Raw genomic sequence first — 17,171 nt, forward strand, 5'->3', positions numbered from 1 at the left:
ATCATTTGGTGTGGCTTTCTCAAGGGACGATCTCAAGAATTTAGTTGGGAACCTGCTTAATATTGAGTCTCATAACCATCCTGCAGTCATGCTTGAAGGCAGCCTATGAGGACTAGACATATTGACCACAAAAATGGGATTTCATATTATTTTATAACTCTCATGTTCTGTTTGGGGTCCGAGATTCTCCAAGGGCATTTAAATTTTAAATATAACATTGAAGTATCACAAGCTGACTTTTCCTAATCTGATGAAAACTGACTGTAAATAAAATTTTAACTTGAAAACATGCTTCAGCCATCCTACATGAAATTTTGCTACCTTGCAAAACATGGGAAAAAAAATGCATCAGATTTTCACATGCTTGTTAAGGCTGAAGTAGTATACTTTGGTTTCCTGCATGCTGCTAAATTTCAGTTCATGTGCAGTCCAGTTTTTGTAACCTCCCGAACCTGTATGCATCTGTGCATTTTCTGCACATCTGCCTGGACACAAATGTGAATGTGTCGAACGCCTACTAACGGACTCAGAGTATACTTTTGAAAGGCTAGAATGCCCGACTTTGTGCGAGACGTAACAGCACACAGAAAAACTAAGTATATTCTAGCCTTAGATCCTCTGACTGGTGTAGCCTACACCATGTAAAAATACACTTCTGCCAGTTGTTTATTTGATTTCTTTAAGTTAGACAAACATTTATGGTGTTTTAGAAGATTATATATATATATATATATATATATATATATACAGTTGAAGTCAGAAGTTTACATACACCTTAGCCAAATACATTTAAACTCAGTTTTTCACAATTCCTGACATTTAATCATAGAAAATATTCCCTGTCTCAGGTCAGTTAGGATCACTACTTTATTTTAAGAATGTGAAATGTCAGAATAATAGCAGAGAGAATTATTTATTTCAGATTTCTATTTCTTTCATCACATTCCCTGTGGGTCAGAAGATTACATACAATTTGTTAGTATTTGGTAGAATTGCCTTTAAATTGTTTAACTTGGGTCAAATGTTTTGGGTAGCCTTCCACAAGCTTCTCACAGTAAGTTGCTGGAATTTTGGCCCATTCCTCCAGACAGAACTGGTGTAACTGAGTCAGGTTTATAGGCCTCCTTACTCGCACACACTTTTTCAATTCTGCCCACAAATTTTCTATTAGATTGAGGTCAGGGCTTTGTGATGGCCACTCCAGTACCTTGACTTTGTTGTCCTTAAGCCTTTTTGCCACAACTTTGGAGGTATGCTTGGGGTCATTGTCCATTTGGAAGACCCATTTGCGACCGAGCTTTAACTTCATGGCTGATGTCTTGAGATGTTGCTTCAATATATCCATATAATTTTCCTTCCAGTCCCTCCTGCAGCAAAGCACCCCCACAACATGATGCTGCCACCCCCATGCTTCACGGTTGGGATGGTGTTCTTCGGCTTGCAAGCCTCACCCTTTTTCCTCCAAACATACTGATGGTCAATATGGCCAAAAAGTTACATTTTTGTTTCATCAGACCTGAGGAAATTTCTCCAAAGAAAGATCTTTCTCCCCATGTGCACTTGCAAACCGTAGTCTGGCTTTTTATGGCGGTTTTGGAGCATTGGCATCTTCCTTGTCGTTATAGGACTTGTTTTACTGTGGATATAGATACTTGTCTACCTGTTTCTTCCAGCATCTTCACAAGGTCCTTTGCTGTTGTTCTGGGAATGATTTGCACTTTTCGCACCAAACTACGTTCATCTCTAGGAGACAGAATGCATCTCCTTCCTGAGCGGTATGATGGCTGCGTGGTCCAATGGTGTTTATACTTGCATACTATTGTTTGTACAGATGAATGTGGTACCTTCAGGCATTTGGAAATTGCTCACAAGGATGAACCAGACTTGGTCTGATTTGTCCCATGATGCCAAGCAAAGAGCACTAAGTTTGAAGGTAGGACTTAAAAGACTTCAACAGGTACATCTCCAATTGACTCCAATTAGCCAATTAGCCAATCAGAAGCTTGGGTTGGGATTGGTACATTTAATCTGCAAAAATCTCTCTTTTTTTAGACCTACTATTGTATGTGACAAGGTCTCTGACTTTCTTCTTCTCAAGGAGGAAGCGAGGGCCGGGTAAAAGTTCAACACAAGTCTTTTATTTTACACACTTTCTAGGCTAACACAACAAGGTTTGTTTTTCCAGCACAACACAAAACATACAGAACACTCTGCTGCGTGTCTCTCTCTCTCCCTCCCCTCTGGTGGACTGAACTGCTTTTTATTTCCCTCTTAGCTCTCACTGCAAACACAAACAGCTGTTAGAGATAATTTCCCACAGGTATCAATCCCTTACCATTCTTCCTGTAGTGGCCTCACTCTCCACAGACGTCGCTCGGCAACACCCCATCACCACATTAGGCTCATTTGAGATTCCAAACATCCTGTCTTGAAAGTAGAGAGAGCAGACAGCTGCAGTCAGAGGAGAAGTGAAATAAGAACTGTCAAGTTGGACAGTTTTCACTTCTCATAGTGGATCAGCCGCTACGAGATTAAAGGCAATAAAGGTTAATAAAATGGATATAATTAAAATTCTGTTGCTTTAAATTGAAAATAAATATGATAAACAACACATTCAATGTACGTGTTATTTAATTCCTCCCATAAAACGTGTCTTTCCATCCATTTTTAGTTTAACAAAGACATGTATTTTAGATATTTTAGATGTATGTTAACAGTTGCATATCCCAGTCAGAGACCACCCAGTCAGAGTGTTGGTAATATTCACATATAATTTATACACATAAAAACATGATATTAGAGATAAAAAAATTTAACATTTTAAAAGAGAATGAAACATCACGGTTGTTTAAACCAATGAGCATTAAGCTGTGTTGTCAGCAAGTAATTTCCCATCGTGCTTGCAGTTCACGCAGCTCTGAAAAACCAGCTTCACCGCCTGTCGCAGCAAGTCGGACAGATTTCTAACCGCCATGCATCTACCGGTGATCGGTTCTGTATCACAGTGTGCAGAACTTGCTCATCTCAAACGAGCCTGTTGTAATAGAACAATAGACCTTCTATCTATTATTGGTGTTTACAGGTTCATTTGCCCACTAGTAACAAAGATGTGACCGTTTCTTTGCTTTTTTCTAAGAAAACTTAAACTGGGAAGAGGAATTCATGATTTGATCATGTAGTTAAAGGTGCACTCAGTAATTCTTTCCTCATTAAAAATGTTAACTCCTAAAGAAATGAATACTAATTTTGTAATATATGTAGGAAATCATGACATCTCACATTAAAATGGAAACTACAGTCATATCAGTAACCTTATAAAAGCTGTTTTATTCTACATGGAGAGGGTTCGCACATGGGGGCTGCCATGTTAGAATCACATGACCAGCCAAATACTACTCGCTTAATCTCAGTAACCATCCTGTTATTTGACTCTTTCACTCATTGATTAAAGTAATCATGGCTGACTGTGAATACAGCATTTCTACAATGGCATCTGAAACTGAAATCTATTGATTTTAAATTATGCTGCATCCAAGCCGCAAGGTGTCAGTGTAAGTCCAAGACGACACAAAGACAATAGTTACTAAGTGCACCTTCAAATGCTTGTAAAAAAAACCCACCTAGCTGGCCCAATGGCGGAATGGTTTAGGTATCTGCGAATTCATCTTGCACATGCGCGTGTGGCTACGTCTTAAACTATTTTGTTTAATTAAGACTGGATCTGACTCCATTATTAATTTAACTCCAATTGTATTAGACCTCAGCTTTAGGTTGAGATTCCAGTTATTATTGATCATTAATTGAGATCTTATCTAGATTTTGATACTTGATTATTCCAGTTAATTCGTACTTTTAAATTGCAATTGTTCATTTGGAACCCTGTCGCTTAGGGTCTCGTGCCGTCTGTGTACACGAATCCCAAGATCACAATCTCCTTAGTTTTAGTCAGAGGTAAATGACTAATAGTATTTTTAATGATTACTACCACAGCTTATCCGTTTCTAAATAGTAGGGTTGCTTAGTTCTATAGATCTGTATACACTTAATTTAATATTATCTCTAGACAGCGGTAAATGACTAATACTATTAGGATAAGGCCTATTAATGTACCATTACTCAAATAGTAGTTTTGTTTAGTTCAGGGGCATCGCTAGACTTCAGTGTTATTCGGGGCTTAGCCTGCAAGCCATATTATAATATAAAAATAAGAAGAATCCTTTCTTCCATGACTTAATATCATTATAATTTGACATGTAGGCTGGTCATTTTTTAAGTGCAACACTAACACCGATTCAGAAATTTATGCAAATGTCAGGCGCACAATAATCAAATCAAACACGTTTGAATTTAAATTGTGGAGGATCAAAGCGAGAATTACAACTTGTCTGCTCATTGTCCATTGTGCAGAAACTACACTAACTAAAATCAAAGTAATTTAACTATTTAAATTTGCAATCATCATTTATCATAATATCCTGAGAATAAACCGAAAGGAAAGTAACATTGAAGTGATGTGGTGGACAACAGCAAAGTGGAGCGTCTGGGTCTTTACATACAACACCACTAACCAGGGAGATAACTTAGCTATATAATTGAGCTGAATTTGTGGGAAGTTTTTGCGAGCTCTCTGTTCACGAATGATGTGTGCATTAGTACAGGAGTTTTGAACATGTGGGCACCTGTCAAGGGAGGCGTGAGATATAGGCCAAAGTCTTTCTAGCAAGTCAGTCCACTCGGGAGGCTATTTCCAGTCATGCCAGCGCAGCTCCAATCTACTTGGATGGGAACACCAAAATCTCAAAAACGTTTGGTCAAGATTATGATCAAAGTAGTGATGGGAAGATAGGATCATTTTACTGACTTGGATCTTTGAGTCTCGTTCAGCAAAATGAACGAATCTTTATTCAAGTCATTTCATTCATTTCGTTCATTTGAGCAGAATTAAATTAAAGAGCACCTATTATGGTTTTTAAACATGCCTAATTTTGTTTTAAAAGTCTCATACAATAGATTTACATGCATCCAAGGTCAAAAAAACACTTTAATTTGCTCATAATTTATATTGCAGCATTACCTTTTTTTCCCCAGTGTCAAAACCGACTCGTTCAATGATCCATTCTAAAGGATTCATTCTAAACTCCTCTTTTCAGAGAGCATACTCTGCTCTGATTGGTCAGATGTCCCAGTCTGTTGATATTGGTCTACTGCTTTGTGTAGTGTTTGAGGGCAGGTCAAAGCTGTTCACGAGCAGCCAGTGAAGTTTGTTACCAAATTATGTAGGTTAGTACAGGAAGTAAGTCTGAAATTATTAACAACTCGTTTCAGGTGTTCAGAATCGGTTCTTTCTTTAGGGAGTCAATAACTCCATTTGTCGTGCACTTTGATTTTTGAAACTCTGCAGACTTTTTTACATTCACAAACAGCTATATAACACACTACATGAAAGGTAATATTTGAAAAACCATAATAGGTGCTCTTTAAAATGTTACATTTTCAATAGCCAAATCCTCCCCAACACATCAAACTTTGATTATAGTCCCAATAAGGAAAATGGGAATTATAATGCAGCCAAGGACAAATTACGAGAAACAGAAAGATTAGTTCACCTCTGGAATCTTCTTGTCGTTCGTTCTTTTGTCATGTGACAGCCGTATACGCTATAGCGTAGCATGACAAAAGAACGAACGACTCGGATCAAAAGAGTAATCATTTCTGTTTCCTGTACAGCGCCTATGCGGTTTTCATGTAACAAATGAACAAAGGTTGTGCAATGCGCATGCGCTGCCAACACAAAATGAACGAATCACTCTCTGAGACTACTCGTTCTTCTGTGTCACATAAAATATTCGTTCAAAATGAACAAATCATTCATGAATGACCCATCACTAGATCAAAGAACATATTTCAAATCAGCAATACAATTTTATAATATTGGAATAATAAATTGTGCTTCTTTACCTCATATTGAGCTAAAACACAATTTTCCCAGCTTGTAACCACCTTTTTCCTGGGGGTCTTCCTGGGGAAATGTGGGTGGGACTTCCGCCGGAAGTTGTCTACTGCATTCCGTAGCTCTGGCTGCAGTAATTTTTGACCCTGTTTATAGCTGGTAATAAGACACGTTTCGGATGATTCGATCGCAAATGGTCAGCGCTAAATATAGCTGTAAACAGGGTGCAGTGTTTTGTGATTGGATCACAAAAACCACATCGCATTTGAGGTTTAAAATGCCATGATGATGCGTCCCGGACAGCAGCGAAGCACCACCTCTCACCAGTCAATCACCCGCCGAACAAATGTTTAAACTTGCGTGTGGATTTAAAAGGAAATAACTGTCCGATCGGACAACTTGAAAAAAATCAATAACATACCCAAGTATGAGAACTTCACAGCCACTTACTTTAGCAAGTTTTGCAATTTCACATAAATGCAATAAGCAAAATTTAAATATGAAGTTTGTATCAAGATATTTTATAACAAAATATAAGAATTAGATTATTTATTAAGTAATTATAATTCATCTTCTGGTGAGCAACAATCATTCTGCATATACATAAATACAACAATGTAAAACAGAAAGATAACATTGTGTAGTAAGCATGAAATAAACGCCCAAACACTGCTACAAAGAACATCATATGTAGGAAAGAATAACTGAAATTTTGACATGACTCCACGGTAAGAAATAAAAAAAACGTATAAGTTACTGTAAACAATGTGCGACAAAGACATAAGAACATCATAAATAAGTCAGTTATCACAAAGTATGGAACTACAAAATGATTACTTTCCCAGCACAATCCAAAGGGTGGTTCACACTGCCCCAATCAAATATTTACAAAATAAATTTATATATAACTATATAACAAAACTTGCATTATTTTACAGTCTTTAATACTTCTTAACACATTCAGAGGTATTGTGTAGGTGTTAAAGCCTCAAATGGTTTATGCAGCAATTGATAATGCAATAATGCCATAATGCAATCATGTAATGCATGGCCACTGTGTTTTTGTTAACTGAATCTGTCTCTGTTCTTTGACGCAAAGCTGTCCCTTAGCTAACCCTAATATGTTGCACCTTGTGTCCTATGGAGATGATATTTACAAAAGGTAATATATTGACATTTGTATCCATGTATCTTGCATTCCTGGCAACCCCTGATGATTTAAATACAAGTGTAAAGACAACGTGATTATGCATTGCCATGAGTAATATTGCATAACTACCTATAGTGAGAAAGGAATCAACCACCTGCTTCAGTTTGATCCTACTAGCAGTCAAACTAGCTGCATTCTTCGAGTTAAAATGCAACTTACCATATCATTTTCAAAAGGCAATTATTTATTTCAGCATTTAAGAAAAAAAATCACTTTTTCGTAAAACTCAACATATTTATTTGCTCTAGCTATTGTAGTTTTGTGGCTTTTAGTCCATCTCTATTAGCTTTGAGGCCATTTGCTAGTGTACGCCATAAAGTTGATAACTTGTAGCAGTTATACGCATTTTAAATGTACAGTTTTTCTCTTCCAGGGAAACAGATCTCCAAGAAAAAAAATCTTGCACTCAGGTGCATAAATAAAGCTTTGTTCAATTAAATGCTCTCAAGAATGAGAATGTCCCTTCCACTAATACCACCTACATCTGACTAGCAATAGCAAGTAGGAAATCATAGATCATGGCTGTGATGTAAACTAAAGGCTGTTGGCTATTTATATATATATATAAAAAAAAAAAAAAAAAAAAAAAAAAAAAAAGACAAAAAAAGTATTTCAATAGGAAATACATCAACACAGGAAAGAAAATTGTGCTTGATAAGCAAATGAATTCTTTGGTGTATGGACTGATCTAAAGAGAGAACTCTGCTCCGCATTTTAAATTTGGATCTTGTATTTCATCCCACATCACAAAAATCTGGTGTGGCAGAAATCTATGAACTAAAATAATTTCTCTGTAATAACAAGGATGAAATCTGTCAACATTCTCAGAGGGAATATGTAGACCAGCAGTCCTTACACCAAAGTGGGACTCAGGTTGAAGGCCAGCCTTTTCCAAACACATTCCCATGTAAACATCATCAATGGGCAGTATAGTAATCGAATGAGACATATTGTAGATAGTCCTGGCTGTGAAACCTGACAGAAGAAAGCCACCTCCACCACAGTACGGAGGGTATCTATCAGACTCCTGTACCTGAACTGGGACATAGTATTTACTTGCAGGGTGTCTTATAGGTCCAACGTTCTGGATGAGGTGCCCTGTAAACAGATGTTTGCTCCCATCATTGCCCTCTTGACCTTGAAGGTACTCCACCATGTTAAAAGAGTTGGCAAAAATGTCATCATCACCATTTAAAAGAAATCTGGCCTGTGGGCACCATCTGTCCATCCACTGTAAGAACAGGATCTGCTTCAGTGTGAGGTTAAAGAATGTATCACTGAAATCCCACTGTAAAATGTCTTGGTTCTTGCTGTTCTCAAGCTTCACTAGCTTATTCAACCTGAGTTTATTAAAGCCAGTTCCAGCTGTTCCAATAATGAAGATTCGACGGATCCATACACCTTTGTGCTGTCGTTCTTTAGCCCACGTTTTCCGCAGAACCTGTCGTCGATCATAATTCTCTGGAGAGCTCTTGATGACCAGTAGAAGAAAGACATCTGCAGAGTTCTGGGGGCCTCCACACTTAGTAGGGACATCCAGAAGCATGGGAAACTCCCTACAGTGGCGGTAAAGCAAGAAGTCTTGGATATTATGTGGCAGTGTAGAAAATCCAGTCACATTAGAAGCAGACACATTCTGCTCACATCTTGGGAATGAAGGCTGGAGAGTTGCAGATTTGGGCAAATGAATATGTTTGTAGAGAATTTCATATGTATCTTTGCTGATTGATGTCACATCTTCCACATCTTCAAGTTTGTTATTGTTCATGATTATGACCAGGCATAAAACACCTGTCGTAAGTACAACAAGCATCTCCAGACCAGGCTTTTTCATCTTCATACCTGTTTAACGAGACACAGTTTGATAATCAAACAGAAACGTTCACTCAACAATAGACAAAGAAATAAATAAATAAAATAAAAACTTTATTTCTGACCTAGTCTGTAGTCTTACCAGAATTATTCATTTTTTGTCTGTCCCAAAAAAAACAAAAAAAAAACAATTTACTTAGTTTTATGTTTATTTTGGAAACTTGTAATTCTCATTCTAGAATTTTTTTATTTTTATTGAAATGCTATTTTATTTACCAGTATATGCAGTGCGATTCTTACACAGTAAGATACATGGTCTGCTCCAAAACCTAGTGAGCTGCCTTCAGAGGCAACATTTTAAGGCATCATAGGCACTCTCCTTACGTGAAGGCTGTTCTAAAAGGTAGGCATCTTAATTATGCTGCCTTCTATACCTCGTTTTGGCTCAATTCTAGCACTTTATGTCCCAGAATGCACTGTAAAGAGCTCGGTACAAAAGTAAATCCAGGATGGTTGTCAAAGAGAGAGAAATTTTATCATGAATATACTTAGAATGCATGCAGTACTGAAAAGTATTGATAAAAAAAGTTTGAAATAATAAAAACTGTCTATTTTACCAAAATGTATGTGCAACAGTATGTATATTTATGCTCATTAGAGTATTGCATCATGCCTTGCGAATCATCTTTACTGAAATCAGCTGTGAGCCAAGACTCCTGTGCGCTGCACGTGAGGAGCGCTATTTGAATGACGCATGGAGTTGCTGCCTATGAAGAACTTATGTAGGCATGTAAGTAGTTGGAATTAAAGGAATATTCTGGGTTCAATACAAGTTGAGCTCAATCGACAGCATTTGTGGCATAATGTTGATTACCATAAAAGTTAATTTCGACTTAACCCTTCTTTTCTTTAAAAAAGCAAAAATATGGGTAACAGTGAGGCATTTACAATGGAAGTGAATCGGGCCACACCTTAAATGTAATAAAACTCATTGTTTCAAAAGTATAGACACAAGATGTAAAGAATGTGCGTGATTTTAGTGTGATACAATCACTTACTAACCTTTACTGTGCAAAGTTATATGCAGTTTTACAACTTCATTGCCATGACAACATGACAATTCAAACTTTACAGTTTAAATAACACATAATTTTTAACAGAATAATTATTATAAGTGCTTTTATAAAATTACAAGTTTCACATTTCTGCCTTTAAACCCCCCAAAATTAGCCCCATTACTGGCACATTATACGTTATTCAAGGACCCGGTAGCAGTCACGGAACACAGACGATCGCCTCGCAACTTTCGTACCGCGCCTCACTGTACAAGGCAGGTGTTTAAATGGCAGCTGTCTTGCCTCTGCAATCATTTTACAAAGTTCCAAGCTCTATCTGTGCTTTGCGGGCATGTTCTACTGCTGTGCTACATTGGTAAAATGCTTTGTGCAGTTATCAGCATAATGTCTCCCACCATCTGTTTTCCCAACGGTCAATGCATATGACATTAGCACGTGACAAATCGACTCACTTCTCATGAACTACGGTTTATGCAAAGGGTCATATTACGCGTTAACGGCGTTAAAGAAATTAGAGCCTCAATGGAACCCATATTTTTGCCTTTATTTTCTTTTCTTTTTTTTTTTAAAGAAAAGGAGGGACAGGTCAAAATTATTTTTGTGGTAATCAATATTATGCCCAAAAAAACTTAGTTTTTTTTAGTAACTTGCCCTATAACTTGTCCCTGCTGGGTGGATTACTTGTGAATTGTAATCAGGTACTGATTGCAAATTACATGAAAAAATGCAATCAGTAATGTACTTACTTTTAACCCTTACTACTCAGTAATAGTCCATCGCCTACTGTATTCCTTTGTTGAGGTTTATATTTTACTGTGTAACGTAAAAGGAGCACATGCTAAATGTTAATCTGCGAGACTATTACTACCCAGCACTGTCCCTATTTTTACACAACATCACTATAACTCCCCTGGGGGCCTTTTGCCCCAAGTGTGGCTTAAAAAGCACTCTTGCCAACTTTATATTAAAATATATATATATTTTTTATTTATTTAAAACTTTATTATTACACAAACTACAGTATGTTGCAACATCACTATTCCATAAAAATACATTATTATTTTTTTCAATCTTGATACACTTTATGACCAGAAAAAAGCACATTTTCCTTAAGGTGTGCCACTAGCCCCGCTGTACCCTACATGATGATGACATCATTTTAATTTTGGGGTAAATGATTCCTTTGAATGTACTGCACAGCAAACAGTCCTACAGCACGCCATCTTGTGTGAAACATTAAAAGAAAATTCGAGCAGTTTTGAAAACTTGGAACAGTTAAGAAAAGTTAAATTGCAAACGAGAAGTTGTGTTAAAAATGGAAACGAAAAACTAATGTTGCTTTCTAATTAAAAATGTCACTCAAGTATGGCAACAGTGTTCTAAAAATGTTATCTCTGTCATAAGAACGACTTATTTTTCTGCCTATTAATGGAAATAATGGCAATCGTTGTTTTAATCAACATTTCTGTAATTTATAAACAAGCACCCTAAAATTAAACACACAATAAGAGAATAATCCAATGAAATCAGTCAAGAAACAGTGTATAAACACAATGTAGTGCCTACATACTAACCCTTATCACATTGCATTTCACAGATTAATTATCTCAGAACAACAGTTGAAAATCTAAATGATGAAAACTTTATTTTTAAATGGCACACTTTAAAAAAAAAAGTACCGAACTGTGCTGAAATCAAATCATGACTATCTAAACATGGCTGCGACTTCCACTGACAAGATAAATTATCCAGATACAAAACATTTAACTATCTCACCTGTGCGTAAATTCATCTTCTTTTGGATTAAAATCGAACAAGAATACATTTAGATTTCGTTCATGTCGAGGCGCAGTAAACTTTACCAACCATCCTCCGCCCTGCCTTTGCACATCAAAGTGTCCTCCTAATGAAGAAAACACTCTGACGCTCTGAATAAAACTGTCTCGGAAGAGAAAAGAAGAGTGATAAAACTAGACAGAGAGGCTGTATCTCAGTGTGCCTGGGCGTCGCTAGTGTCATCCGGGGCTTAGACCACAGGCCATTTTATAATATAAAAATAAGAAGAACCCTTCTTCCATGACTTAAAAAATTACCACCAGTGGTGTAGTTGGGGCCATACGCACATATACACTGTATGCTCACTTTTTTCCCAGGGCTGTTTGCGTACAACGACTTCTAAGGATCAATATTTGAGTGTACTCACTTGTTTTGCTGCTTCAGAAGTCCATAATCTACTGTCGTGTTAGTTTCCCTTTAACTGTATTCAGTGTTGTTTTGTGGAACTGGAAATTCATCGTTGTAATTGGTGCATTATCACTTTAATTCTGCCATTCTCCGCCCCTTGATAAAAACTGCAGCACTTTTAATTTGAAACATTTCGTGATTTTCTTTCATTTCACTTTTTACTGCCAAAACAACGACAATAACCCAAACAGAAATATACTATTTTCACGTTAAGCCTTTTCTCTCCCTTTCTGTCTTCTTCCTGGTCGTTGTATTAAAGCGTTTTTCATTTTAAGTTTAGTAGGGGACGTTCACACTGAGCGCGTTTTTATTTCGTCCGTCCGCCCGCACTGTTTTTTAATGTGAATCTGGGTCATTTCACAATTCGGTGACATTTAAGTCCCCAGTACAAGTGTGTGCGTGTGGTATTTATATTATTTAATTTCAACCGATTATAAATGAATAGGCTTGTTAAAAAAGAATAAAGACTATTTATAATGTTACACACTTCTGTGGGCTTAAAGCTATTTAATTGAAATCTCTTTCAACTTTTGCACTGTCATTTCATGTCCCCAAAACTAAAAAAAAATATCTTTGACAAAAATTTGTGCTATATCATTGGATTTCTATGTTTTCCACATACAATTAAGAGTTTAGTATTACATTTTCTCACTAACATGTATTCATTTGTGGTAAATGTGTCATTTTAACAATGATAGTGGAGGTTTTTTGTGTGTCCCTTGTGCACCATGTTATGTCATGATACTATGACCTTTTGTTGAAGATATAATGTTAGGAAATGACATCACACACTGGAGGTGGGCATCAGCCATTCTGCAATTTTGTATAATTTATTTGTGTGTGTGTGTTAGTCATAGGTTGTCAAGCATAACATTGGAAAGATATGTGGGAAATTTATGTAATTTTAAAACTTCAATATACATTCAATATAAGTATTTATGCTAACAGAAATAAAATCATAAATATTTGTTTACAAATATGTTTCCTAGATATCAATCACAGACCATGTAGTGGCTCATTTATCCACTGAATATCAACCCTGTTACTGTCCACCCTGATGCTGCCCATTTAACTGGATGGACAGTCATTTAGCTTGACCAGTATGACTAATACGATCTTTAACATGTCCCTGTAATGATGAAACATTAAGATACTTGTAAAATAATTGTAAAGCTGTCTAATTGGCAGCTCAGTATGTTTGGAGAATGTCTTGTTCTTCTTCATATTGTGACTGTGCAACCACGAAGAACTGTGGGTATAACTGTGCTTGAACAAATACTGACCTGCTTTATGTGGTTAATTATTTGTGGAGGAAAAATATATATATAACTGCATAACTCATTTATTTACCAACATTTCAGGTATCAGCCTTTCTCAAGGTTGCACCTCTGAATTTAAGGTGTGTTTACACTTAATAATAATTTGAGGAAACAATAAAATTCAACCTTTAGTCCCATAAGGAAGGATACACAAAGGGTCAGCCTCGTCTTATTTTGTCCTGTTAGTGTTTAATAATTAAAACAGTTGGTCAAAGCCTGTTTTATCTGGGTGACTGTTGCTGCAAAACTTATTTGGTTAAAAAAAAAATCCATACATATACTTTTGGCCAAATAAAAATTCTAAATGTATATATTATATAGTGCACTCAAACTCATTTTGTCAGTATGACGTTTAGAATCAGGTTTTGCAAAATACCAACACAGTCTTGAGTTTTCATTGCAGAAAATAGCTGAATTGCTTAACAACCACTTCCTGCTAATAAGGAAAGGTCCATAAAGGGGAAGTTAATCCTCAATTTTCCTCAGTTCAAGAAATGTATTCTTTAAAACATGCATTTATGTACCAGAAGTAACATAAAACCTTGTGAGAACAATAAACTTAAAAGTATCTGCTTACGGCCAGTAAGCCATAAACTGCAGTAAGCTAATGCATAACTGAACGCATGAGCAAAAACATCAACAGAAACCAAACCAGAGAGGGTGTGCAACTGAATGTGCTTTTAGAACAGTTTTGGGGGGTGACAGGAAGTATGCACTTCCTTGCATTTCACTTAGTAAAGAAACGACTGTTGTGTTACAGTCATACTTCAAATGAAAAAAAAAAAAAAAAAAAAAAAAAGAAATATATATATATATATATATATATATATATATATATATATATATATATATATATATATATATATATATATAATAATGTAGAAAAATGTAGCAAAAGTAAAATTTTCCAACCCATATTTTATTCATCCAATGATAGCATTATCATGTTTTGAGACATTTTATAGCATTTGAAAAAAGAAACTTTTTCAAACTTGGACTCTACCATATAGATTAGAGAGGGGCCAAAATGTTTTGCTGTATTGCAACAGCTTTATCTTGAAACCTACATATAACAGGAAAATATGATCCAAACTACAACAAAATAAATAGCATTTCTTTTCTCCTCAAATAATAAAAATATTAGTCTAAGGCATTATCATCTCAATTTCAAATGAAAACATTTCCTAAGGGATATTTTTCTCCATGCGCACATTACTAAAACAGGACAGGAATGTGGCAACTTGTGCACCTTTGAATTCAAAGATTAAATTACAACAGTGAGAATAAAAAAAAAAAAATAAAATAAAAGAAAAAAAAAAACATGAAACAAGGAAACAAGGTCTTTCAAAGAATGAAACATCTGTGCAATAGTAAAAAAAAAAGAATAATAATAATAATAATGATGGATGTAATATCTCACTGCCCAGTTGTGCCACTACACGGCCAGTTTTAAGTACTGACATGGAGTTCAGAATACTGTCAAAGTGACACTTTGCTGTAATGTAATCCATGAAGACAGAAAAACATGAACTGTCAGAGAAATTAGCTACTGAAAAGGAGACATAGGCCTATAGTTTACACAGTGAATTGTTAGATATGGAAAGCTGAAACTGAATAAAGTTAAAGGAAGGGGTGGGGGGGGGGGGGGGGGTCATCAAATAGGAAGTTTGCACAGAATCCATCTGCCCGCCTCACTCTGCTTTGTCATTTTTGCCCGAACAGGGCAGGAAATGGTAGGCAGTGATATCCATCAAGAGTGAAGTTTCCCTTTCAGGAAAATACAATGTCATTGTGTTGGACCAGTTTGTTTGCCATCCTGAAGACACAAGCAACACATTTAAATGTATTCAAATCAATATTCTGTAGCTAATTTACAAACTTAAAATAACATACAAATGTCAGTTCAACATGAAAAAACATGGTACATATATGCAAAACATTGAGACACAGTATATCACTTGTAAACACATGTATGATACTTTCAGAACTTTAGGAACAACACATTGAATATACACAAAATTAGTGACTACTGTAAGTAGGAAATGTGCCACAACAGCAGAAACATTTCAGCCCAAACTGAAAACACACTTTCTTCTCTATGCATTCACCAATTAAAAGTGATGTGTGTGAAATTTTTTTGGTTAAAAGTATTCCCCCTATCTCAGCTTAATATGTAGAAACAACTATAAGTAAGCCATTCAGTAGGTTGATTTCCCAGAAAAGTGTAAACACTGTGACCCTTTTAAAACATTGCATTATTAATATTTCACCATTCAATACAAGTTAAGCTCAATCAACAGCATTTGTGACATCACTCAAAAAAAAAAAAAAGAAAAATGATTTTTGCAGGTTATTTAATTAATTAAAATGAACTAAAGCAAAACAATTCTAGAACAATTTGTCACAACCTGATTTCATTGCGCTCTATCCAATTAAATTTGTAAAATTGAAGTTTACTTAATCCATTTGAGTTTGGACTAGGTGAATACATTTTGTAGCTTTGATGAAACTGGGCAGGGGATTTCCATTTCCCAACATGCCTTGCATGGGACTGGATGGGGTAAATCATTAAGTGTTATTTCATGCATTTTTGAGCAAGATGAGAACAGGAGGAGATTTGTTAATGTTCTGTTATATTTGCATTTAAAAAGAGTGCCTGTTAGGCTGGAGTTTTGAAGGTTACCATTGTGGTGAAGATTGGTGCTTGTGTTAAGGTTGAGGATAGACGTTCAGTTTCAAATGATGTTTAATTTGAATACTACTTAACTCTATAAACAGTTGCTTTCAAATTTACAGTGCTACAGTTTCACTGTCCTTACTCTTGCTCACCTGGCATATACTAATGAATAATTTAATAAATTAAGTTGGACCAACATAAAAAAAAATATTAAAAATCAGTAAATTTAGTTTAACTTATCTAATAAAGTTGAGTTAAAGCTATTATAGTACATTGATTTGACTTAATCCAACTAAATTATGTTGGCTGAATGAAACTGACTTAATTTGAATGAAAGAAATTAAATTGCCAGTAAAAACATTCTCAAATTCAATTAAGTAAGGGTAATTACTGTAATTACTGAGTGCATAATGTAGATTAACACCCAAATACAATTTTTAATTGTCCCTCCTTTAAAAAAAAAAAAAATAAATAAAAAATCTGGGTTCCAGTGAGCCACTTACAATGGAAGTGAATGGGGCCAATCTGTAAACATTAAAACACTCACCGTTTCAAAAGTATAGCCACAATATTTAACATAACTTAAACATAAACATAATTTTAGTGTAGGGGGAAAAAAATGCTTACTTTCTATGTAAAGTTATATCCAATTTTACAACTTCGTTACCATGACAACGTAATGTCGTAAACCCTAAAACAGTCATAACAATGACCATTTAAACAATTTTACAGCTCAAATAATACACAGAGTTTCAACAGAAGAATGAATGTAAGTGTTTTTATAACATTATAAGCTACACATTTCTGCCTTTAAACCCTCCAAAACTTGGCCCCATTCACTTCCATTGTAACTGCCTCAATGTAACCTCGATTTTTGCTTTTA

At 35.6% G+C, this 17,171-nt stretch overlaps 1 protein-coding gene across 5 annotated transcripts; it reads right to left on the minus strand.

Moving 5' to 3' along the window:
- Positions 1–6,484: 6,484 nt before the first annotated feature.
- On the minus strand, positions 6,485–15,194 carry LOC127414726 (N-acetyllactosaminide beta-1,3-N-acetylglucosaminyltransferase 3-like). Of its 5 annotated transcripts, none has more exons than XM_051652951.1 (3): positions 11,825–12,014; positions 9,115–9,134; positions 6,485–9,002 (listed from the first exon to the last, which is right to left on the minus strand). In XM_051652951.1, the coding sequence occupies exons 2-3, from the start codon at positions 9,125–9,127 to the stop codon at positions 7,849–7,851; spliced, it is 1,167 nt and encodes a 388-aa protein (XP_051508911.1). In that variant the 5' UTR covers positions 9,128–9,134; positions 11,825–12,014; the 3' UTR covers positions 6,485–7,848. The 5 variants fall into 5 exon arrangements, with proteins under 5 accessions (XP_051508911.1, XP_051508912.1, XP_051508909.1 ...); XM_051652952.1 differs by lacking the exon at positions 11,825–12,014 and adding an exon at positions 9,249–11,775; XM_051652949.1 differs by lacking the exons at positions 9,115–9,134; positions 11,825–12,014 and adding an exon at positions 15,032–15,194.
- Positions 15,195–17,171: the final 1,977 nt, after the last annotated feature.

Source organism: Myxocyprinus asiaticus, chromosome 24, assembly GCF_019703515.2.
Source record: "Myxocyprinus asiaticus isolate MX2 ecotype Aquarium Trade chromosome 24, UBuf_Myxa_2, whole genome shotgun sequence".
NCBI lineage: Eukaryota > Metazoa > Chordata > Actinopteri > Cypriniformes > Catostomidae > Myxocyprinus > Myxocyprinus asiaticus.

Coding starts and splice junctions, on each gene's coding strand:
- LOC127414726 (XM_051652949.1), bottom strand. CDS start 15,122: ATGGATTACATTACAGCAAAGTGTCACTTTGACAGTATTCTGAACTCC. Junction 9,003..15,031: donor TGTAGTGGCACAACTGGGCA/GTGAGATATTAC, acceptor CTCGTTAAACAG/GTATGAAGATGAAAAAGCCT.